This window comes from Calidris pugnax, unplaced genomic scaffold (genome assembly GCF_001431845.1).
Source record: "Calidris pugnax isolate Ruff unplaced genomic scaffold, ASM143184v1 scaffold18, whole genome shotgun sequence".
Classification (NCBI taxonomy): domain Eukaryota; kingdom Metazoa; phylum Chordata; class Aves; order Charadriiformes; family Scolopacidae; genus Calidris; species Calidris pugnax.
In genome coordinates, this window is record NW_015090812.1 from 6,586,748 (window position 1) to 6,610,953 (window position 24,206).

General features: G+C 41.7%; 1 protein-coding gene across 1 annotated transcript in view; it reads left to right on the forward strand.

Annotated features, from left to right (window-relative positions):
• AGBL4 (ATP/GTP binding protein-like 4) overlaps window positions 1-24,206 on the forward strand; it is a 961,744-nt gene that overhangs the window by 737,912 nt on the left and 199,626 nt on the right. Inside the window, exon 8 of the mRNA XM_014939355.1 lies at window positions 21,600-21,714. Coding sequence (XP_014794841.1) covers window positions 21,600-21,714 — 115 coding nt within the window. The remainder of the gene's footprint in view (window positions 1-21,599; window positions 21,715-24,206) is intronic.

Here is a 24,206-nt window from a genome sequence, read left to right on the forward strand (position 1 = left end):
GCAGATAAGCAACAGTCCCTCACTATTCATGTGCATGGAAAGTTATAGGAGATATGGTGACTACCATGTTAAAGTCTGTCCTGTATGATTTGATTTTTGCCAGCTGTCAGGAATTGCAAGCTTAAGTATGTCTATATGTACTTAGACGTATGCTTTCCTCATTGACTTAGCATGTTCTATTAGTAGGATATCATTTGTTGTCCTTTTAACACGTTTGTTGGTGTGACATCCACCATGCCTTCTAAATGCAAAAAAATGAAAATTTTGTACCCCAAGTGTTTTACTTTAATACAGTTTAAGAGGCTGGGACCCCAGCCCAGAATGGAAGTCCCAGTGCAAGAGGGGAGGGAGAGGGATCCCACAGCTGGCTTTGCAGATGTGAAGCATCTTGTACTAAGTGTAATTTGACCTGAAGTTGACCTTGAAGCTTATAGGCTGAATAGGGAACAGCCGTTAAAAAGAAAATATAAGGAAAACAGACACCTGGGACTCTTATCCATAAGAAATGGAGCAAAACCGGCTTTTCAATCAATCTTTTTTCATTACAGCTGCTTAAATGAATGCTCCCTCTCGCTTCACCTTAATTTAGATGATATGAAATGAAGAACCAGACTACACTGGATAATGTCTCTTGGTTTTCTAACATTCTTGGTCTGTGTTTTTAATACCTGCCCTCTTGTCACCAGAGGGCAGCAAAAAAGTCTGAAAACTTTGGTACAAATTTTCATTCTAAGTATAAAGAATGGGGTAAAAGGGAGAAGATTGCCTGAAAACAAGTCTCCCACTGTCTCCCAGCTGTCTCAGGAGTACTGCTGTTGCACAATAACTCACTGGGCTAGTAGGTAATTGAACTTTCTCTCTATGTGACCATGGTGCTCCATGTGCCATGAAGGATTTTATTCCTGGACAGATTCCAAGATGGCCTGTTAGAAGTGGTGGCAGTTTTCTAGGTCACTTCACGGAGGCAGTGTCTTCAAATTCTTTGAATTTGATCTTGCAGGATCCCTGTAGGAGTTAGTAAGAGCACGAAGTTCTTCAACATGACTGGGACCCATTTTTTCTTTTGGTTTTATTTTTCGCTTATCAAAAAGGCAGTTGTATGTGTGAGAAGAGCTAATTTTGAAACTTATTGGTCCTACTTGGAATTTTAGCCAAACTCTGTCTTTTATTATGAAGAAGGAAGGAGGAATGTGCTGTTGGGGTTAAAAGCTGCTATTTTGCTTCCTTCACTAAGCATAAATCTTTTGAGCATTAGGGCACAAGCAATAGTAACTGAATGACAGGATGGGGCATGTTTTAAATGCAAGAGTAAATTCAGCTAATGAAGCCTTTACATGTAAAAAGGCCCTCTCTGAAGTAACAGGGGTGATGACCTCACTTAGCTGTTTCCAGGGGATAAATTTCTCCTAAAGAAATGAAACTGAGTTCTGCGGGCATTGGTATAAGATGCTTTTGGTAACAGCAGCTGTACTGGAGAAAAACACTGAACCCAGAAAATTCCTGTTGTGGTAACGATGGGGCCTGCAGTCATCATCTGCCACACTTCATATCAGACTGAATTTGCATATGAATAAATGTATGGGTTGCATCAGTTCTGACCTCGCTTGATCTGTTGTCCTGTTCCTTCTAGCAAGCCAAATCATCTCTGTTTTTCAGCACTTCCTACAAAAACAAAATCGGATTCCATAGAGAGTGGGGATCTTATACATGCCTGTTTGTTATGTTACTGTAAAGTCTCGGTTCTGTCTGCCAAATAAGAGACTGGGAAAAAACTCTTATGCTCTCCTGGCTACTTCTAGACTCAAAGTGAATGGCTCCATATGTATAAAAGCTGCATTTGTCATTCATTTTTGAAGGTGGGGTGCTCTACCTAGGCCATGCAGCAGGCCTGTGGGCGCTCTCTGATGCAGGAATGCCCTTTGTGGGAGCTGCTGCCAGTGTTTTAGTTTGTGGGCTGCGTTGCTAATACCAAAGAGAACAGAACTAAACAGAAGCCCGCCTTTAAGTGACTTTTATACTCTCTTGTCACCCTAAAGGTGACTTGTATCCTTTGCAAACCACCTTTTCCAGGCGCAATCCATCGGGAAACACATCTGATACTGCACAGTCCTACCCCAGAGGTGATTGCAGATTTTGCAGAAAGCCAAATCTTTCTATAAAATCAATTATATTCTGCATGCATAAGATGATATGCATAATTTGTGGCATGATAGGATGGGAACACTCTCGTGTTCATTTAGCTACAGCTTAGCACTTACAAGCAGTGAGGAAACATGGTGAATGGAACTTGCAGTTCATGGTCTCTTTTATAGGGGTTCAGGAAACCAAGTGATGAGAAGCTGACAAAGACAACAGAATTCAACAGCCCAACCATAAAATGAGCTGCAGGGCTCTCTTAAAGTTGTTAGACTGCATTCATCCTTCTCACCAAGATTTTTTTTTTCTTTAAGTGCATAGCTCCTAAGCTTTAATACAAAGGGAAACACACTCTCCTTGACTTCTAAAGCAACATGAAGAACAGCATTGTCTGTCCCTTGTAAATCTCCTGGATGGGATTTTAGTGTGAAGTATCCCAGGAGAGAGAGGTTGTTCTGAGAATATAAAACATCCATGTTACAGTAATGGAAATAAAAGCTCCTCTTAAAATTGTGTTGATGTAAATAGACTGTTAGAAGAATTTCTGCTACCCAAAGTGACATTAGCTTTTACAAGATACCACAGGTTTTGAATCAATTCACTATGGTGTCAGACAGGTATGAGAGGTTATACACCTAGTTTCCTGAGCTGGAGGAAATGTATAATGAGGATAAATTTCTCTGGCTATAGAGTTTTGTGATTTACTCTCTTACTATGTGTGTGTTCTGGATGTGCCAGGGAACCCCTATGCAGAAGAGGAGAAGGTGTGATGGTGGCAGGGTGGGTAGAGGGGTTGTGCAGAGGCTGCAGTCTGTGAAGGGAAGAAGGAATCTCCAGAGGTCTAGAGAACAAGACTTCCTCTGAGGGAGAAGTTGTGTCATCTGTAGAGAAGGCTGTTGTGTGGCTGAGACACTCCTTCCCACCAGCAGCAGAACTTGCTGCCTCATCTCTTCCATCCTCTCAGTAGTAGCAGGAACAGAAAATTGGACTCACCAGGCAGGCTCACTGCCCCAAACACAGCACTGCTCACCTTGTATCTTCCATGAAGAGGAATGGATTGGTCCTAACTCCTCACCCTGGGACAACAAGGTCAGCTTTGCCTATGCAGCTAAGAAATGTCAAGTGGCTTGCTTTGATTGAGTTTGCCCTTTGCCTAGGGCAGGCCTTTGACTACCTCTGCTTAACTAATCCTCTTTACAATAATCAGAGAGCCAAAAGAGCCCTTGGTCTTCAAGGGAGAGAATTGAGAAATGCTTTGCTATACAACAGCAGGGAAATTTACTTTGTCTCTGGGTGGGATTGCCCAATTAATCTCTTAAACATACTGATTTCGCAATGTTTCTTGACTGCTCATACTTTTGAATAACATCGCCTCAGAGATCGTTTCCTTCCAGCCCTAACCAACCTACCTCTAGGGCAATGAACATCATCTTTTTAACAGCCTGTTGTGGCACTGTGCTCATGTCTGAGGATAGGAAAAAGAGAAAATATTGATTCATCTCAACTTCATGGTCACTTGGCTTTCCTTAATATGGCCTGGGTATCCCACTGCAAATTGCAGTCCAAGTGGATTTTGAAGATGCTTATCTATGTCTTCCCAGTTATCAATTAGAGGTCAGAGCCATTTTCTGCGTGGATTGCTCTGGATGGCTGTGGGCAGCAAGTCCCACACTTCTAGGCAGCGATATTATGCCCATGAAAAAGATCTTTTCTGGCACTGCATAGGACAGCAAGCCCTCTGGAAGTGTTGGCTGATACATTGCTCATGGCATTGCTTGCTGGGTCCCTGGCTGTGCAGCAGTCCAACTGGCCAAGAGCATCCAGTGTACCATGCAGGCAGGTTTCCCCAGACTGGACTTTGCATTCATGGCTCAAAGAGTGCTGGAGCATCTGTTGTTACTGAAAACCCAGGCAGAAGTCTTGAAGTTCTGCCCTGGTTGAACTTGACCAGGGAATGAATATGCAAAAATCAGAACTGGGCTGTAAAGACAACAGGAAGCTTAGGGTTGTCTTTAAATCTCATTTGCATGGCTCTGTTGTTAATGAAAAAAGAAACTGCTCCTAGTAAGTGAGCATCATTAGTTTCAAGGAATCTAAGTTGTGAGATGAGCCCTTTCTGTAAGTGCAGCAGTGTGTGTGATCTGTGCTGATCGAGCTGCAGGTGTTGTAGTGATATGTCAGGCTTCACAATTAGGAATCTCTTCTAGTTTTTTATACTTTTCTCTAAGCCTTTTCCATTCTCCTTCTGTAATGTCACAGCTTTTCTTCACAACTGATATTAATCTTGCTGGTCTATTGTTTCCGGCTTTGTCTTCTGCCCCTTTGTTCTTTGCCTGCCCTGGCTCGGTTCAGCTGAATTGATTTTTTTGGTTTTCATTTTGTTTTCAGTTCTTTTGTCTCCGAGGTGCCCTATGCTTGCCTTCTTGCTCCTTCTGCCTTGCTAGAGCTGCTGCTCTGAGGAGCCAGCATTCATGTGTGACTAGGACTTGGCCGCTGGAAACTTTTCTTTGACACAAGGGCACCTGGGTGAAATTCTTCCTCTGCCCCTGCACAGATTGCTCACGTGCTCTGTGTGTGCCCGTTGCAAGGTATTGTGTACATGTTTATAAGAGGCATGTCCCCTTGACTTCTGCAGTTTACTGAGGAAAGGGCGTAAAGCTTGTTTGAAAGGTGAGAAGGAGGAACTTGGGATGAAAGCAGGCTCCTGCCCCAGACAATAGCCCTTTAGAGGTCGTCTGCTCTGTCAGTGCAGTCCTGCTTCTCTAGACTCTAAGGATGGAGAGAAGGGGTAATGGGGCACATGCCCCAGACAAAAGAGGACACAAATTCTTTAACAGTCCTGCTTGATTTTATCTAGGAAGAAATGTAGGCACAAATTGCTGGGACCCTAATGTATGGGCAAATTTTATTAAACCCTTTGTAGATGGGGAATTGTGGATTTAGGGTGGTTTTGAACAGTGACACACAGTTCTCTAAAAAGCCATCCTCCCCAGCAGGGTTGGTTCCTTAGTGACAGATGTGACCCCTAAGTGGCAATTTCCAGACGTGTCCTATAGTGTTAGTTCAAGGGTCTAATTACCTAGTACATGTTCAGCAAATGGTAATAGAATCCTGGTATCCATGCTCTGATTTGGTGGTTATGATTTTAGTCTTTGCTGCTGCTAAATGTAGAAGATAATTGGAGATGGATGAAAAATAATTAATTTTGTTTTTTTTTTTTCTTTTAATGCCACAGGTTTTCAAAGAGAATACTTTATTTGAAATATCTTACAGGCTCACTGTTATTTTTCTCTTACTTTCCCTTTCTCTCTTTTTTTTCTTGTCTCTCCACTTTTTTGTCACATTATCACTGAATGAAAAAAATACGGGGGCAGAAAAAAAAAAGAAAGCTAAAAATCTGTTTCACTGTTCAGTTAAAAGGAGTAAAGGAAAAGTCTGTAGGTCTTCTTTATGATGAAGTTTCTTCAAAATTTTCAAAGTTTACTTGAAAATTTTCAGCCAGTGGTACAGTGTTTAGGCAACATATGACAAAGCTGGACCCTGCCTTATGTTTTGTGGTCAAGCATAAGCCAGGTCTTTGGATAACAACTACAGAACAGGGCAAGTTCTTGTTCATTAGGGCCTTCACTTACCCAAAAGGAGCTATTTCTAGCATAACTGAAAGATTTCATTGGCCATGGTTATTAAATTTCTACTGCCATGGTGGCTTTTGTATGGCACTAATTACCACTGTGGCCAACACCCTTATGAATCCCAGTGCCTGGCATCATAACAGCACAGTGAGAACAGGAGGGTGGCTAATTCCCTGGTACAGGAGAAGCCATTCAGCCTTGCTGAGTTTTAACCACCTTCTGTCAAACAGGAGGCAGTCTTGTCACAGAATCGAGAGTGGAGTTGCAAAATGCTGTGACCCAGCCTTCTCCCAGATGTACCGTTTTTCTGGAGCTGGATCTGCCTCTTTCTCCCAGGGAGGAGGAGGGAACAGCAAGCTGTACTGTCCTGGGTCAGAACAGGGAACCCCCTGGAACTGGTCCCCTAATTCACTGTGCCCTGCACTGGAAATAGCAGCTGGGAAGTGGTTGCCACCATGCTCAGCTAACAGACCCCTCTAGTGGGTTTGAAATAAACCTTTATTTTTGCAGTGTGCACGTCAGGCTGGGGTCTCAGTTTGTCCACGTTTTCAGTGGCACCTCTCCCTTCTGATGTCCGTATCTTTCATACAGGAAAAGAGGCTGTTTATGCAAGGTAAATTTACCTTTAAGATGTTAAAATTCAGCCTGACTCTTCAAGGTAGAAAGTTGGACAGTCTTCGCCCCTGGTTACATGTGAACTCTGATTTTTCTTCTGCCTGGCAATGTTCCTAATGGCCAAGGATATGAGGGAAATAGCACCTTGACATCAGCTTATGTGGTCACAGTGCTGCCAGAGTTTAAACCCATTGCTGCAAAGTGCCTGGGGAGAGCTTCTGTCTGAGGGCCTGCTGGCACTTGAGAGTTCATTTGCATCTGAGGCAGGCTGTGCATGTAGAGTGCAAATTTCTTGAGCAATTTTTATGTCTGGAACAAGAGCATCTTATTCCTTCTTAGTTTAATATGCTTCAAAGTAGATTCTGCAATAAGACTGTCTCCAAACAGAATTCTTGAGGAAATTGTGTTTTTTCTTCTTCCTGAAATAGCAACGACAAAAGCCCCTCAATGCTTAGAGGAGCCCTGGAAGTTATATCCTGCTAACTTCCTCCTTTGTGCTGTTCAGATGGAAACCTGTACTTTATACCCTCCTGGAGAATTTTACCTCTTCACAAGTAGAGACATCAGTTGTTTGTGGTGGCCCTTCTCACACGTTTGCTCTTTGAATATTCCCTCTTCACTGCTAATTTCCATCATCTTTAGGACCTGCAGCACGGCTCCATTTTCACAGCAAGATTTTCTTTGGAGGGGAGGTGGGGGCTTAAGACATATTCTGCTGCTTAGCAGCCAGGAGCACATCTGTACTGACAGGGAGTGGCCCTAATTTATTTCTGTGGAGCTTATTCGTGCCTGCATATCATGCAGTGTAAATAAAAGAACAGATCCATCTCCGCTGGTGAGGGGTAGAGCCGAGCATTTTTTCTCCATGTAGGGATGTTGTCATTTTTGTTTTTTCTTTAAAACAAACAGCAAAAAAAAAAAAGCTTTTTCCTTCTGGAGCCCAGTACAAGCAGCGATCCAACAAGTTCCTTCCAGCACCACTGGAAGCCACTTGCAGATACACAACTTTCATCTCAGATTCAAGGGGAGAAAATTCAGATGCAGCCAGCATTTTCTTGGCCATGGGATCTTCCCAGAGGATTAGCTTTTTGTTTAATAAATCCTTTCCCCCCTCCCCTCCCTTTTTCTTTAATTTTTTTTTTCCTCCACCAGTCCAGTCAGCTCATGAGTGACCCAGAAGCAGTTCAGGTTTTGCATCCAGTCCTTGCTTTCATTGTCTGCCAAGACTGAAGTTACAGACTTTGCTGTGCCAATGGACTTCTGTGTTTCATTTCAGTTTTTACTATTCTTTGATGCTGATTAGAACTCCTCAGCCTCTACCACCAACTTGCATGTATCAAGAGGGAAATGAATACAGGTCTACTTTTGTCTCATATACTGTTGGTTTTGCTCGTGCAGTGCTTTTAGGTGTCTTTCTGAGGTGCAAACCCAGAGCAAGCATAGAGTCCACGCTAGCTTCAGGGGAAAGGTGGCCACCTCTTGGGTACGGCAAGAAACTGTGATGCCACTCTCACCTTTCTCATGACCAGAAGGCAACCACAGGAAAGTGTAAAGTAGCTCTTTATTGAATTAACAGGATTCTCTTGTTCTCTTTCTGGAATCTGATGGTTGTCCATTTTAGAAGTGCTGCTTTACTGGTGGGTAACACCAACGTTGCATGGTGCCAGTGGACTTTGTGCCCTGCTTTACTAGAGGAGTCTTTCAAGTGACTTTGCCTGAGTGGAAACAGGTGAGCTGCCTTGCACCTTTTTACTTGATTTGAATGGAAGGACAGGAAAATTCTATAAAAGTGAAGCAGTAAAAACTGCAAATCTAGTAAAGTGGAAATCAGTGAAGCCGCCGTTACAGCTGGCTTAGTGTAAATTTTCAGGTATCAAGAGTAACCAGAAAGTGATCACTTCACTTGTCCCCACAGGGAAAATGAGAAGAAATAGTTGTGCAGGTTTCCTATAGGTGCAGGCGGTCAGCTGCCACTGTTCAGATCTGAGTAATGTATGTATGTGCCATCTTTGTATAGGAATGGTGAAGCAGCAGCTCCAGTAGAGGTGAGCAGCAGGGGTTCAGTCCTGAGGAGTGAACACCTCAGCTCTTCAGCTGACTGGACGAAACTTCTGAGCTGGTGCACAGGAAAATGCAATGCAAGCACACAACTCCCCGAGTTCTTCTCAGCTCGGATTCACACTTTGTTCTGAACCCTGCATGTACATCTTCTTGAGAGACTCAAAGTGTCAGGGCACCACATCGTCCATGGGGGCACCTCCTTCCCCATGTGTTCTTGCTCCTTTCCAGCAATATGTCTTCTACTTTCATACTGGTCGTGGGTTGCACCAGAAGTCTCTCTGGCTAAGTAGCACACTTGTGACAGTGGCCAATAGCAAGTGCCTACAGATTATTAAAGGTCAATGCAAATTGATAGAGATGATCCTCAATATACTCTTGCAACACTCTACAGCTGAAGCAAACTGCAAAGGATAGTTGTGAATGGCTGACCTTCCACAGTGCCCCTCTGGTCTCCATCACACAGCTTCGTGTGCCTGCCTGGTTTCATACCTATTGCTTCTGGGTTTCTGCTTGACTGAGCAACACGTTTGCAGATGTTGGAAACCATTTTTAGAATGTGTTTAAAAATACATATTTTTCATTTCTTCCTTAGCATTATTTATGTAATGCCCTTTTTCTTTTTCACTGTGTATTAGATTTTCATATGTAAATGTATTCTCCATCTCCCTCCAGAGAAATCTACCTTTTGCCTTCTTGGTTTATAATACATTCTTTGCTTGGGCTGATCTATCCATCTTAAGACTTCTATAGTTCTTATTGCTACCATAGTTAATGCCATAAGACTAAGAGCACAGTGTAGCTGTTTACTTGTACTAAATGAACATGCAAAACAGCACTACATGACAAGCCCCCAAGGGAGGTGTTAGGTAAAACTAGTCCGTCCCTCCATTCCCAGTGCCCACCTTTGTTAAATTAAGCACAATGAAAACCCAAAGGTTCCTGGTCCCCATAGAAAGGTACTGCTGCCAGATTGTGAAAAGGTAACTCTGGGCATAGAGAGTGGTGAGACAATTCAGAAAAAGGATTGAAAGGATGCATGACCTCATCTTTTCCTATTCCTGTAGTCCAGCAACTTTCAGTGGTTTCTCAAGTAGAAGAAATTTTGCTTAGTCATAGAATTGTAGAATGGTTTGGGTTGGAAGGGACCTTAAAGATCATCTAGTTCCAAACCCCCTGCCATGGAAAGGGACTCCTTCTACTAGACCAGGGTACTTAAAGTCCCATTGACCTGGCCTCGAACACTTCCAGAGATGTGGCATGCACAACTTCCCTGGATAACCTGTGCCAGTGTCTCACCATGCTGAGTAAATAATTTCTTCCGAATACCTAATCTAGGTCTACCTTCTTTCAGTTTAGAACTCTTACCCCTCATCCTGGTGCAGACTACTTTGGAAACTTTACACTTGTGGTGCAGTCTCCTTGCTGGTCCTGGAAGGGTTTCTGGCTTCCGCATGTCCAGTTGTCATGGAGGAGAAAAGAACAGTTATCTTCTAGGCTCTGGGGAGCTCTGCCTGGTCCTGGATAGAGCAGCAATAACATAATGACCTAGATTCTTTTTTCCCTTTTAGCTCTAAATAGAAAACTGGAGAATGAAGTGATTTTCTGTTTCTGTTTTTCCTCCCCTCTCTGCTAGTGCTGTGTGAGCTGCTGGTGTACAGCTGAAACTCCCCTTTAGGGCCGTGGTGAAAAAACTGATGTTTTGTAAGTCGATAAGGATAGCAGGAAACAATGCAAGGATGTCCGAGTTAATTCTGCCAAGGTACATGCCTGCTTAATTCTGGTTCATACCTTCAGGATCTCTCTACTCTTTTGTCTATTTCCCACCCGCCCTTTGCAATCAAGCCACTTTTCTAGGTGGCAGCCCTGTTGTCTTGCACCTCAGGGAAGGTGGGATCTCCTGTGTATTTCTGTTCAATTCTAAGGCTTAAATCTTAGCTGTACTTAACATTAGTTAATTCTGTAAAAATTGAGGGCCATAATCCAGCAAGTGTTTTTAGAGCTGTGTGGAGGACTCGCACTCATGGGAAGGACAGACTTTGAATAATAATGACCAAACACATCATCTTCTGAAGCAACATCTTTAGAATTATTCTGATAAATCCCAAGTAATTCATTAATAAAGCGAGATCATCTGATCCCTGCAGTGTTTCTCCAGGAACCCTTTTGTTTCTTCCCAGGAGGAAAAGAGAGGCATCTTCTGGAGGGTATTGGTAGGCTCATTCTGATGCAAAGAGAACTCCAAGCTCCTTACAGCATATTAGGAAAATTAAAGAAAACAAAGCCAACCAACAAAGCCACCCACTCAGTCTGTGCTGCGTGCTGAATTTATGAACCCTTCGGGCAATCCTGCAGCAGCTGTATACTTCTGCTGCATGTATACTACGTGTCCTCTCTTTGATAGCCTGACATGTTCTTTCAAGTCAGTTCCACAGGTCTTTGCTCTTGAGCCAGTTCTACTGGAGAACTGCATGACTGTCCTCTGGGCCTGGGGCAGATTAGCTTGTACTTGAGCAAGCTACATCAGCCATCGGGCAATTAAGTGGCTGAGGTATGGGCTCATCACTACAGAGGTCAGGAGGCTGTCTGCTCCCCTCTGTTTGATCTTGCACTTTTTACCAGACAAATCCTGCCTTTGCCTCATTTTGCTCCCCTACATTGGTCTAATTTTTTGAAGATAGTGGGGTTCCCATGGCTCTAAGGAACAGGAGAGCCAAATACCATGAAATAATGGGAGAGATTAACCTGATGTACCACCTGGACTCACAGTGCATAACAAGCACTGCTGGAGAGGGCGTACAAATCCCATGCGCTTAGATCTTCAGTGGCCTGAGGTAGATGGTGCCATTAACACCGCAGTACTACTCTGATCAAGTGTTCAAGCAGCCTTCTGCTGCCATGAAACCCAAGTTTGAAGCTGTTGAGAACCTAGCTTTGTGCTTTGTTCTATGTCTTTTTCTAAAGTCTGAGAAGACCCACAATCCAAATCAATGGCATCGAGTCCTGATGCCGTAAATTGATGGTTCCAACAAATGAGAGAAAGGGTCAAACTGCTAGGTTCCTTAGGATCTCCAGCTGTTAAACTGTCAGAGCATCAGAGCAAATCTTAAGGCATGTTAAAAAACTGTTTTTTCAGCAGAACATTACATAAATAAGATCTCAGACTTTCATAATGACACAACTGTTGTGGTCTCATCATCTACTAAGGTCTGTTTAGTAATGGTGTATTTTCAGGCTAAAGTATCTGGAGAATTTTCAAGTAGGAACTAGATGTGCCCTCACAACACGCCTGATTTTTTTGGTTGATGATTTTAATAGGCAAAATTAAAATACCACATTTTACCCTCCCCAGCTGATCCTGTGAAGTGCTGAGCACCACCTATGGTTTGTGGAACACTTTCAGTCCTCCTTGATTATGTTTAGAAGAAAAGATGACATCAGAACTGAGAGTACTCAAGCCTGCATTTCTGAAGTGACTACCAATTCTGGTTGTATCTGCTACTTGAAAGGTTTTCCATCTTGACCTCTACAGGGCTGGTTTTTAGAAAATGCTTATCTTTGAGGCAGAGGGAGGACGGAATGAACTGTCAGTGGCACAGATCTCCTCTAGCGGCAGCTGGGTAAGAATAGAAGTTTCAGAATTTGCTGAACACCTAGCAAACCCTTTTTGTTGCCACTTGCCACATTTCCAAGTGCAGTCAGCACCACTGAGCTTCATGAGTTTGTTTGAAAAATCCATCTGCTGATTTTGGCCCCAAAGATGCTAGCTTTGCTGCCCTGCAAATCTGGCCATTGCTATCTCAAGTTGAACATACTGAAATAGCAGACTCTGGTAGCAACCTGCCAAAAATCAGCAGTGTTGGAGACCAAGATCAGGCATTCTGGCTCCTGGTCCCACATCCTAGTCACTGGGAATGCCAACTTTAATTATGTTTTACTGGCAACGTATATCTGTATCTTTTCAGTACTGAATCAGGATGTTGTGCTCCAGCCCAGCACCAGCAGTCACATATCCTCCAAAGCAGATGTGAATCTTTTTATGAGGAAAGAGCCACAGCTCATAAAAATACATAGGAAATCCCAAACACTCATCACTTACCAATTTTTTGCCCTGACTTGATTCTACTTCTACACTGCTGATTTGTGGCTGACTCTATTCCAGTCATATCCACTTCTCTAATGTAGTCTCCCTGTGTGAAACACATTTGGAGCACCATGGTCTGGAACTCTTTGGAGTTTTGAGGCAATGTTTGCATGGTCTAAGTGTAGACATTTAGCAAAAAGAGTAGTAGTGTATGTGAAAGGTAGATGATGTAAGTGTACCTCCTTTGTGTGAAAACAAGGAATATCCATAGAAGGAAATAAATTTGGAGGTCGTTTTCCATCCTGGTCTGTCCCATCCGTTCTTAATCAGCAGATGCAATAAAACGGGTGAGAAGGTCTGCCTACTGGCATCATGTGGTCCAGCTTATTAACCAGTAGTCCTAGAATGTTTTACTATGGCAAGGTATTCCTGAACCATTTTTTGACTTTGCTATCTTAATGTCATTTGGGGCTGTAATGGTAGAAATATCTCCTGTATCCATACAGGAGAGTGAGAAGGATTTTAATAACTTTATTGTGTGTTCTGGAAAGCAGTTGAAATGTTTGAGTACCAGAATGGCTGGAGTCTTGTTTAATTATAGAGCTGTGATACAGTAACACAACTGCTACTCACTGTGCTCACAAACTACGATCTGCTGGTCTGTCTAGAGACACCTGCCACACACTTCTTGTCCTCCAGCAGAGACTTCATTACCCTCCGTTATATCATTACATGCAAAAGGATATATCTGAGAAAGCTGGGGCGTTGGGGTGGAGTTGAGGGGTTGGGATGCCCTGGTTTATGTCAGAGACTGACAGAGCAGTCTTTCTCTCTTACACTGGCAGAGCCCATTTGAGGGGCTCTTGACTGCCATTCCCACCTCTTACTTCCTTCACGTGGATTTGTTTCAGCCACATTGGATGCCAGATTAATTATTTGTGGGACCCTATGCTAACTGGAAGAGAGAGGGGAGATGTCAGGAATAATAATTTTTTAAACCTTCTTTAAACCAATTACTGTCTGTGCTTACCATGCACGTTAAAACGCGAGTTAAAATCTGTAGTGCCTTGCTCTGCCATTTTAAGTGTTTGTTGCTAGTTATTATCAATTCCTGTGCACGCAGCCCCTACAGCAGAAGCACGGTTTTCTCTGGAGCTGACATTAGCACTGTTTCACTGGGCTGGCAAAATGCAGTGAGCTAGTGCGTTCCCTGGGAGACTGGCTGTTTTCCATTTATTTCACTGCTCTGGAAACAGGCCTAGCTATAATGGCCTAACATATCTTAAAACAGGGAAATTACTAATTCAAGTCAGTGAGCATATTTTCATTTTAAAAGAGTAACAAATTAAATAAACTCCCTGCATTTTGCATTTGAGACCTCAGTGTTTCATCTGCTGTAATCTAATTCACCCATTCATTTCCTGCACATTCATTTTATCCCATTATTTGAGATTTCCTTTGCTTTTAATCCTGTGTTTTGAAGAGACATAGAGTTACAGCAGAGAATATATGAGAGAGTAAACGGTAAAGAAAAGAACAAATATGCCATAATATAGCTTGATGTAGTCCTAATCAATCTGCTTATCACAGCTGAATCCTTAAAGTTAAGAGTGCAACTTTTCTATCTCAAGTTGATTAAGAATTCTTTAAAATTAGAGGAAGTGGGGCTATGTGTACAATCTACCAGGGGCTTAAATCTTACCTTTTTTTTTTTAACAATAACAATGATATTTGCACATAAAAAAAAAATATATATATATACACATTGAAATGGCCACAGGGGTCTAAAGACTTTTTGGGGAGTTTTTAACCAACCACACTCAAGCAGTAGGATCTTACTCGGCACTGAAATATTTACTTGTCTAGTTGGGGACAAATTCTCTGCAATCAAAAGGCTTGGTATTCTGGGAGAATAAATCAACCCTTCTCATTCTCCTAAACTTTAGATGAACTGTAACCAGGAATGCCTCTGGTTCACCTACCACATCCTTCCTAATGCTGTCTCTCCTGCCTTGGTTGGCTCCTGTGTGTTTTGTCGTTGGTAGTTGTGTGGCTTAGCTGTTACCTCTCTTGAGAGGTCCCTGTCCATGGGAACCACTGGGAAAAATTGTTAACTCCTCTGCATTTTCTAAGAACTTGATTGTTTTTCATCATGTGGCACCCACAGGCCTGTCCTGGGGGAAGTTTAGATGAAATTTGAGCATCAGCATAGAGGAAACAGGAGGAGCAGAGGCTGAGATGAAAAGTAGGATCTGAGGAATACTCATGAAGGTCTTGTGCATGGTACTGCAGCCCTCACTGAGTGCAAGCAATTCCCTCGCACTTTTGATTGTACTGAGGATGGCCAGAGAGGGAGTTAATGAAAACCAGCCAGTGTTCTGGATCTTCCCACTCTCACTTAATTGCAGTTAACTACTCAGAGGGGCATGTGCGTGCAGATATCTATCAGGTTTGGCAAGTGGAAACTGTTGATTGATATACTTCAGGCAACAAATTTTCCTTCATCTTATGCTGTAACTGGGTGCCTGTTTTAGTTTTGCAGTGCTCCTTCCTTACCCGTATTATTTTTATAGTTTTTATGAAATGAACTTTGGTTTTGCCATGGATTCCAAAGGGACCTTTATAAAGATAAGAAAAGATGAGATCTATCAATCAATAAAGCATTGCAAATCTATAAATTCTTTCTGTGTTGATGTTAGAATCAATGTGCGCACCCTTGTGCACCCCACCCCAATAAACATATTTCTAAAAAGTGTAAAAAAAAAAAAAAAAAAAAAAAAAAAAGTAGTTGAGTTTGGTAGTTTGTTTTTACACATCAAGAGGAGGAGCAGCACTGTAAGAAGGAGCAGAGTCAGCATCTGCAATGATCTTGTGCTTATGGATCACTCTATGCAATGATCTTTTGTAGGGATAATTTCAGTGACAGCATGATGTTAGATCGTGTCAATAACCCTGCTGTGAGTCAGCTCTGCTTGTTTATCACCATTCATATGCTTTGGGTTTTTTTTCTTGCTGTTGTGTTGAATATTGGAAACACTGCAGGCTAAGACATTATTGGACCTGTCTACTGGCGTGCGCTGCCCCACCCCTGAAGGCAGGGATAAGCATTCTGTAGAGACCACGCTGGGGGGCTGCCCTGAAGGCAGGGATAAGCATTCTGTAGAGACCACGCTGGCACGACGTTGCTATGACCTGAGTCGGGTTCAGGAGGAGTGTGATACCTTTCCCACCATGCTGGGATGGATAAGAGTGTCCATCTGTCTTTTGCATGTTTTGTTTCATTGTTTTGGGTGTGTTTTTTTTCTGCAACCCCACAAGAAAGGGCAAAGGCTGAACAAACAAGAGTGCCTTTGCCAAAAGGGAGTTCCTTCACAGACAAATGATGGCACAGCAGTGTCTTGCTGTTGTTTACTGCTTCTGCTGTACTTCTTCTGTGGAGACAGAATATTGTGGTTCCTTGGCCCTATCATCTGATTATTTTTCTTCAGCATGACATTAAAAACACCTCTACAAAAAGCCCAACCCCACATATTTTTTTCCTGTTCTCCACAAAAGCGTTAGGTACAGTGTCTTTCATACTGGTTTCAATCTCCTTTAACAGAACATTTCAGTAATTTTAGATAAGCATAAGCATTCAGGACTCTCTTGTATTGTTTTGCAGTGAATGTATCCTATCGTTGTTAGAGCTTAATTGTTACTTTCTCTTCAACCTGCAGGCTATGGTGAGCTGACTTCAGGATACCAGCAGCTATTCAGTGTTAGGAAATGGGTCTGAAAATATAAATCACTTCTTTCTTGGCAGATACTAGACACAGTCCAGGATACTTTTGCATTAGCAGTTGCCATATTGCATTAGGATCTGTGGTGATTAGATTTTCAGTAATAATAGCAAGGCAAATGTATTATATAGTTATACAATTAAGCATATTTTCAGAGTGAAAGGATGTGGTAATGGAGAAAGAGGGGATAAGACAGGCCTTTCTTTGGAAGGAGCAAATGTGGAGAGGTCATGTTAGAGATGGGAGGAAGTTTAAACAGAGTTTATGGTGGTTGATTGAGGAAATACCCAGACAGAACAGTGGGAATCATGTGAGCTGAGAAGGTTGCTTTGACACATTATGGGAGAGGGAATGATCAACTTGCTTGTGAAGCACCAGTAGATAATTTGAGCTGGATTAAGGCAGGCAGAGAGATGCCACAGGATCTGGTGTTTGAGTAGGTGAGAGGTGCTGAGCTTCAACAGGCAGGAGAAATTTGAGAAAGAATAATGACAGAGAAGTGACTAGTTGAGATTTGGTCCTGATTTAGCACAGTTTCACTGAAGTCGTGTTTAACAAGAAAGACTGGTAAGAAAACTGCTAAAATTTTTGAAGCCATTGTGACTGTGTATCTAATGACTCACAGTTGTCAACATTGTTTTCCTTTTTCCTTGTTTTCAATTATTTCCTTTTCCTCACAACTATGAAAAGCTCCTTGACGTTAACATAAAGACTTTGGTTGATTTTTAGTGGACTATGGATAAGCCTCTTCTTATGTCATGGCTGAATGCTGATTTCTGAGCTGTTCCAGTTCCAGGCAGCATTTATAATTGCATTTTGTTATTTGAAAAATAATAATTTTAATTACTTTCCAGAAAGGGTGATACAAAAATAATCTATATTGTTTTGCTTCTTTTAATTGGAGAACTTTCCCACACTGTAATGTGCATGAGTAGTCCCATTCCATCATGTTCTCCATTTTATTTTCAAGTCACTCAAAGAGCTAATACTTAGTTATTGGTCTATTTTCCTTGATCTCCAGCCACAGAGATTTGTTTTTAGATAATGCATGTCTTATTTTTCATAGCTGATGTGACTGATTCAGATTGGATTATTTCATTTGACCCAAACTGGGGCTGCGGTTCGAAGATCCAACCAATCTGTGGGCAGCCCTTTTTTTCTTTAATAGCAGACTAATTGGCAGACCAATTAATCTGCTCATCTGTGAAGAGAAAATTTATAGCAATAAGTAGTTCTATTTCCAGAAGTCATTCTCTAAAGTAACATTACAGTGGCCTTGTTTACTTCATGCCCTGCAACACGATCCAGTGCTTCAACAGTAGCACAGGTCAATTAGTGGACAAATTAAGCAATTATTAGCCACTAACAAGGGTGACTGGCATCATTACCCTTCCTGTTTACCAGCAAACTGTTATTTTAATACAAAGATCAACAAATAAATTAGGGCATCTGTTGTATTGCCATGTCTGCCTTGAAGTAAATGATATTAAATGGGCTTTGGTTGCTGCCAAATTCTTAACCCTGGCCTAATGAGATACACTGATATGTCTCTTGCTGATTATAGAAGCTGTAAAATTTAGTTTGTATTGATTTATTAACAGGAGGACCAAGTTCTCTGCGATGGCATTTTTTTAATAGTCTGATATCTGTCTTTTTACTCTAAATGTTATTGATCCAGAGACTATTGGGTTCTTCTGAAACACAAAGCTATTTTCTAATTGTATTGATTATTTGGATGCTTACAATAATTTTATGATGAGGTTTGTGTAAGTATGCTTTCATCTGATGGTTCTGTTATGTTCCCTGGAACTGCCTTTATTTCCAGGTTAAACTTCTGTGAGACAGTTATTTTTAACTCTTGCTTTGCATTTTGATCGTGGGATAAGACTTCTTCAGATATAATGAACTGTCGCCTAAATAAGAAAAGACAGTAATTTTCTTTGGATGGGGTGAATTTGGCTGCAGTACCCCCTAATAAATTGTGGTAACATTGGGAAATGCTGAGTCTCATTTGCCACCAATCTGCCTGGCTGCCCAAGGTCAGTCTCTTCCCTTGAGCCTGGTGTGGCTGGTGCAACAGTGAATGATGCAGAGCAGAGGCTCACCCATTACGTGTTTGTACACAGCCATCCACGTCATAGCACGTTCTTGGGTAGGGAATAATAACTCCCTGCGTGAAGCTGAAAGCTGTAGCTTCTAGTTGCCAAGATGCCTTTGCCAAGCCCTGTGAGGGAGTCTGCATCGATAACAGCAGCAAAATGAGTAGAACCTGGACGAGCCTCTTCCCTGGCACAGTTACAGCCAGGGCAAAGCTCTGAGAGATGGGGCTCCTGAACGAAAAGCAGTCGTGTTATCCCTGAAGTATTTGTGGTCCTCCCTGCTGCATGAAGAGATGTCAAAAGCACATGCTTGGTGCACTACAACATCTCATAAAAAACCTGTTCCACCAAGGTCTTTGGTGAAGTGATGGTTGTGTGCACAATGTGACATTTATGCTGCTTTCATTGTGGATGCTTTGAAAGATCCTACTGGACCTAGGACATAGTATGTTCTGCACATACTGATTTCTAGATAGTTAGCTCTTCCAAGTATTTTAGAAAACACAAACTGATGTGATGTTTTGAGTCCAGTTGTAAGCTCTTTAAAACTGAAACCAGCATAGTGTCTTGAGAAGCTGTAGACTTAAGTGTGGGATCGTATCCCTTTAAGTAGTTTTGAGCCCTCCAGGTGTGCATACTGTGGATTATGTTTTAGACACTGCCAGAAAACAGTTAGAGCAGCAGTTTAACATAGCTAAGCCTTTCATGTTTGCATACAGTTAGGAAACCTGGTTATTCAGGATCCAACTGTGTCCCTGTCGTTTCTTCGTGTTCTTGCTGTTGTATAATGAACAAAAGACACACCACCAGCCAAAAAGCAGATCGATGTTCAGTTTCCTTCATTGGGAGGAGGTAATTGCAGAAACATTTCCTGAGCAATATAATTATGTATATGCTAATTTGCCTCTGAAATTTAGGTTCAGTCTCTTCTCAAGAGGAAGACTTGGTTACAGAAAGGGACTTTCTCTTCTTCAGGATTAGCCACTAATAGATGAAAAAATTGCTGATGTTTAGAGTCAATTATACCTTGATCATGTTAGACATTTCAGAAGCCTCATTTTTCCCTCTGTGCCTCTGCAAATTAGAATTAATTCCAACAGCAGCATAGGTTCAGATTTGTTATTATTTAAAATACAAAATGGGCCTTAGGAAATAGGGTAAATGAAGGAGTTGTACAGTGTAAAATTTTGGTCCCACCTTTAAAGTTTTTTTCAGCCAAAGTATAAACAAGTGTGTTTAACCTGGCGTGTACCTGGGGTTTAGGTTCTTTATTTTTAAAGATTTTGATTGGATCACAAAAAATCAGGTCTAAAGTCAGTTTTATTTGAAATCAGCCAGTTAGCCCATGCCATCTCTTATATGCTGAATTGTTGCCTGTTATATCTATTCCCTAGGGCTTTGCCCTGTCCAGCATTAAACGTTTCTGATGACGGGATTCCACTCTTCCCCTGGAGAGACAATTCCACAGTCTAATAGAGCTTGCCATTAGTGAAATTTTACTGATGATCAGCCTTAATTTTTCTCTGCTTAATTTTATCCTGTTACTAGAGCGAAGTGATTGATTTATTCTGGGGAAATTCAGTAAATGGTTCCTGCTTCACAGGATGGACGTTACAATAAATAGTAAATTGTCATGACCTATCTGTGGGTGTCCTGAGATTACACAGGAACTCAATTTATCTCGACATTCACTCCCTGGAAGCTATTTCTGTCAGTACCAAGTCAGTGGAGGAATAAGCAATGAATTTAACTGCCAGACTGCATGCCTCCTGCCCCAGCACCATCCTTGGAGCAAGGAGATGTTTAGTCGCTCCCTGGGCACAGGGCCCAGAGGCAGGAGTTCCTGCAGGGTCTGGTACTGTGCCTGAAGGAAGGGCATTTAGGATCTGGTTCCCCTGTCACTTGCCTTGGTTTTACATTAAAGGAGCTTTGTGGATGAGGTTGAGTTACTCCTGGTTTTTATGAGTGTAAAGTAAGTGAAGAACCTGACCTTATAAATTCCAATCTATCAATCCCACAGTTTCCCTGTGCCTGGTACAGAGTTTGTGTAACTCTCCCAGTTTTAGTGAGGCATTTTGGCTCAACATGAGGTTCAACAAGGCCAAACACTGGGTCCTGCACTTGCGTCACAACAACACCATGAAGCGCACCAGGCTTGGGGAAGAGCGGTTGGAAAGCTAATGTCTGGTGGAAAATGATCTGGGGATGTAGGTCAATGTACAGTTGAATATGAGTCAGCAGTGTGGCCAAGATGGCCAACAGCATCCTGGCTTGTATCAGAAATAATGTGGCCAGCAGTATTAGGGAAGTGATTGTTCCCCTGTACTTGACACTGCTGAGGCCCCACCTTGAGTACTGTTTTGGGTCCCTCACCACCAAAAAGACATTGAGGTGCTGCAGCATGTCCAGAGAAGGGCAACGAAGGACAACTACCTGAAAGGAGCGTGTAGCAATGTGGGTATCGGTCTCTTCTTCCAAGTAACAGGTGTTAGGACGAAAGGAAATGGCCTCAAGTTGTGCCAGGGTAGGTTTAGATTGGATATTAGGAAAAATTTCTTCACCAAAAGGGTTATCAAGTATTGGAACAGGCTGCCCAGGGAAGTGGTGGAATTGCCATCCCTGGAGGTATTTAGAAGACTGTTTTTGACAGTGTTCGGTTTTAGTTGGACACAATGGTCTTAAAGGTCCCTTCCAACCTAGATGATTCTATGATTTTACATTTGTTTATACACGCAGATGATCTGAACTCTATGTTCATAAGTCAAGGGTAGGTCTGGTTATATGCTGAAACAATTTTGAAGCACCTCAGCTCAACAAATTGACACTTATGAACTGTGCTGCAGTAAGTGCCCATCTATGTGTGCTGGGTAGGTAAGCTGCTAGGCTTCAAATAGTAGGTTTACTTCATTTTACCACGTAGGAGGAGAAATGTTTTGTAATTGTGGCTCAGCTGATGAGCAGTAACTTCTCTCTATGTGGAAACTTGACTGTGTCTGATAATGTAACCATATTGTACTTGCATTATGAGGATGGGATAAGGGTATTTATCCTTAAATCTATTGGAAGTGGGAGCAGTGACAGGAACCAAGAAGAATAATGATTCTAATCTTCTATATGTGAAATTCCACATAGATATCTGGAAATCACTGATGTCATAAACTCTGGTCTTCAAACTGTTCTCTCATTTTTTTCTCAGGTATAATTGATTTTCTTGTGAGCCAACATCCTATTGCAAAAGTACTGAGAGATCATCTGGTCTTCAAGATTGCACCCATGCTCAACCCTGATGGAGTATACCTAGGAAATTACAGGTATGGTGTGGAGTGTGAATCTGTGTATTTTTATATTTACCTTATACACCCTGCACTGTTTTGTCACTGAATCTTATCTGGCTTGTTTCAATTAATTCCTCTTAAACTGGGGGTTCTCATGTGGCCGTATGCTTCCCGAAGTTCCCATCAAGGAAGGGGGCTCAGTGGCAAATTTGTTTGCTTCAGGAGGCAGAAAGGAACAGGGTACCTGCTCTGCAAGTCTTCTCTAGATGTGGGAGTTGAAGTCAGCTTAGAGTTAGACCTTAGCTGTGTTTTATAAATGCATTCATTATGCTGCTCATCAGCCTTTATGTAAATGTGTCAGTCAATCACAGTTCCCTTCAACTACCCAGATCATCCATTAAAGTCACAGATTTCAGTCTATTATTATACTGTAATAGATAGGCATACATGGAACGGAATAATCATTCCACCCTATGCTAATTTTGTTTCATTTTAGTATTTGAATTACTACTTTACCACCTCCTCTGTTGAGAACGTATTCAGATAATCTTTTGTTTTCCCTAAAATTGTTTGCTCTTAATGCATTTATTTACAAAATAAATGTGCTGCTGGAGGTGATAATGAAAAGCAGTTGATTAGTTGATGATTTGTTTGTGGGGGCAATTACATGTACCACATAGTTCTCTGGAGAAGCCCCTGAGAAATGTAATATACTGTATGTGGTTTTGCTTACAGCGCAAGACTAAATAACACAATACACTCTGTAGCCAGGCTACCTTGAGCTTTGATCTAATGAGGTATTGCATTGCTAAGCAGAATTAAGGCTGGGTTATTGTGTGGGTGAGGAGACCATTGAGGAAGAAGCTAGAAGTTGCAGAAAATGGTGCTGCTGGCTGTTCTTTGTTTCGATATGTTCTTTTTAGCCCTCCTGTGCTTTGCTACTTACTAAACTGGAATAGCAGGGAATTGTGTGGGTGATTTCAACAGTGCTTATATACATATTTTATAAGTGAAACTTCCGAGGACACATAATCTCCTTCCAGCTACACTGATACTTTCTCAACTCTTGGCAAATCCGAAGCCAGAGAGTGATATTGGAGTAGTGGCATCTGACAGCATTAGGAATTTATCATAAAGGTTATGTCACCTAACTGGAATAAAGCCCTAAAATGGCACTAGAATCTGATACTATGCTGCTTTACTCTGCTCCAGGTGCCCTGCATGTAGGCAACTCCAGTTGCAATTAAGTGGCTTTCTTTTTTCCCCAGAAAATTCACTTGCCCTGTAGGTTTTTCTCCTGTGCTATTAGTTATAATTTTTGAGAGACATGCAGTTTTATAGACGTGCATATGGCTCACAACTTGAAAAGCCTTTTGGGAACCTAGGTATTATAAAAGGGCATGTGAATTCATTTGGAATTGCTGAGCCTGATGGTATACAATTGTTTTAGCTTTTCATGATATGCAGAATTTTCGACCCTCCTGAGCTAAAGACTCTTTTAATGAGATAGTTGGAAAAGTACTTGATTTTCTTGCAATTCTTCACTTTATTTACAAATGGCCTAATGTAACTAATAACTTAAAAATGAGGGTAATGAGCAAAATGCTACCTATTACCTTGAGAAGAATATTAAAAAGCCTAGCAATGTGCTGGTGTTGTAGTTAACTAGTGCTGAGTGAATAATTTACAGCAAACATTTTATTTCCTGCTCATACAAAATCCACAAACACATCACAATTTATTTTCTTGAATTTACTGGAGGAATTTTTAAAAAAAAATCTCTAAGGATCAATTGCTAGTGTTTGAAAATTTAACTCTGAGGTTTCTCTGTGATTGGCTAGATAAGTCTGTTTCATCTCTTTTGGTCTTCGTTCAGATTAGCACATAAATAGGACTTTCAGAAGTCTTCCACGTAGCGTGGTATAAAACAGATCTATTGGCTGGGGACAATCCCCCTGCTTTTGCAAACAAGGTCTGTGGTGCCATATGCAGCCAGAGCAGTTTTAGGCATTTGAACTTCTACTTCTTTTTATCTCCCTCTTTCTCAAAGCAGCAGATAGTGACTATTTCTTTGGTTCAGTGAAGGTTCACATTCAGAGCTATGCAAGCTAAGATAATGAAATGGGTAATTAAGCCTCATGCTTGAGTTTGTAAATTGATCTCCTGCCAGTGTGAGAGATATTTTTTTTTATTTTTTGTACAGTTGGCAAAATATACTGTCGAATGCACTTCACTGTCCTCTGAAATCCCAGGCACGGTGGGCACCGTTAAAAGCCTGAGTATGTCAGCAGTTCTACAGGAAGGGGTGGGATATACTAGTTCTCCTGTGATCAAGCAGAAACTAACCACTCATTTACCCAGGATGATACATTAACAGTTGGCTGATGGGATTTTCTTTGTTGTCATTTTTGGTGTTGCAGAACTTTCACCGAGGGCTTGGGTCCTGTACTTTTCTCCAAAATGCTTGTTCCTTTGTTCTGAGTGCTTGTGAACTGAGGTTTAGGAGTTTTAGCCAAAACTGCAACAAT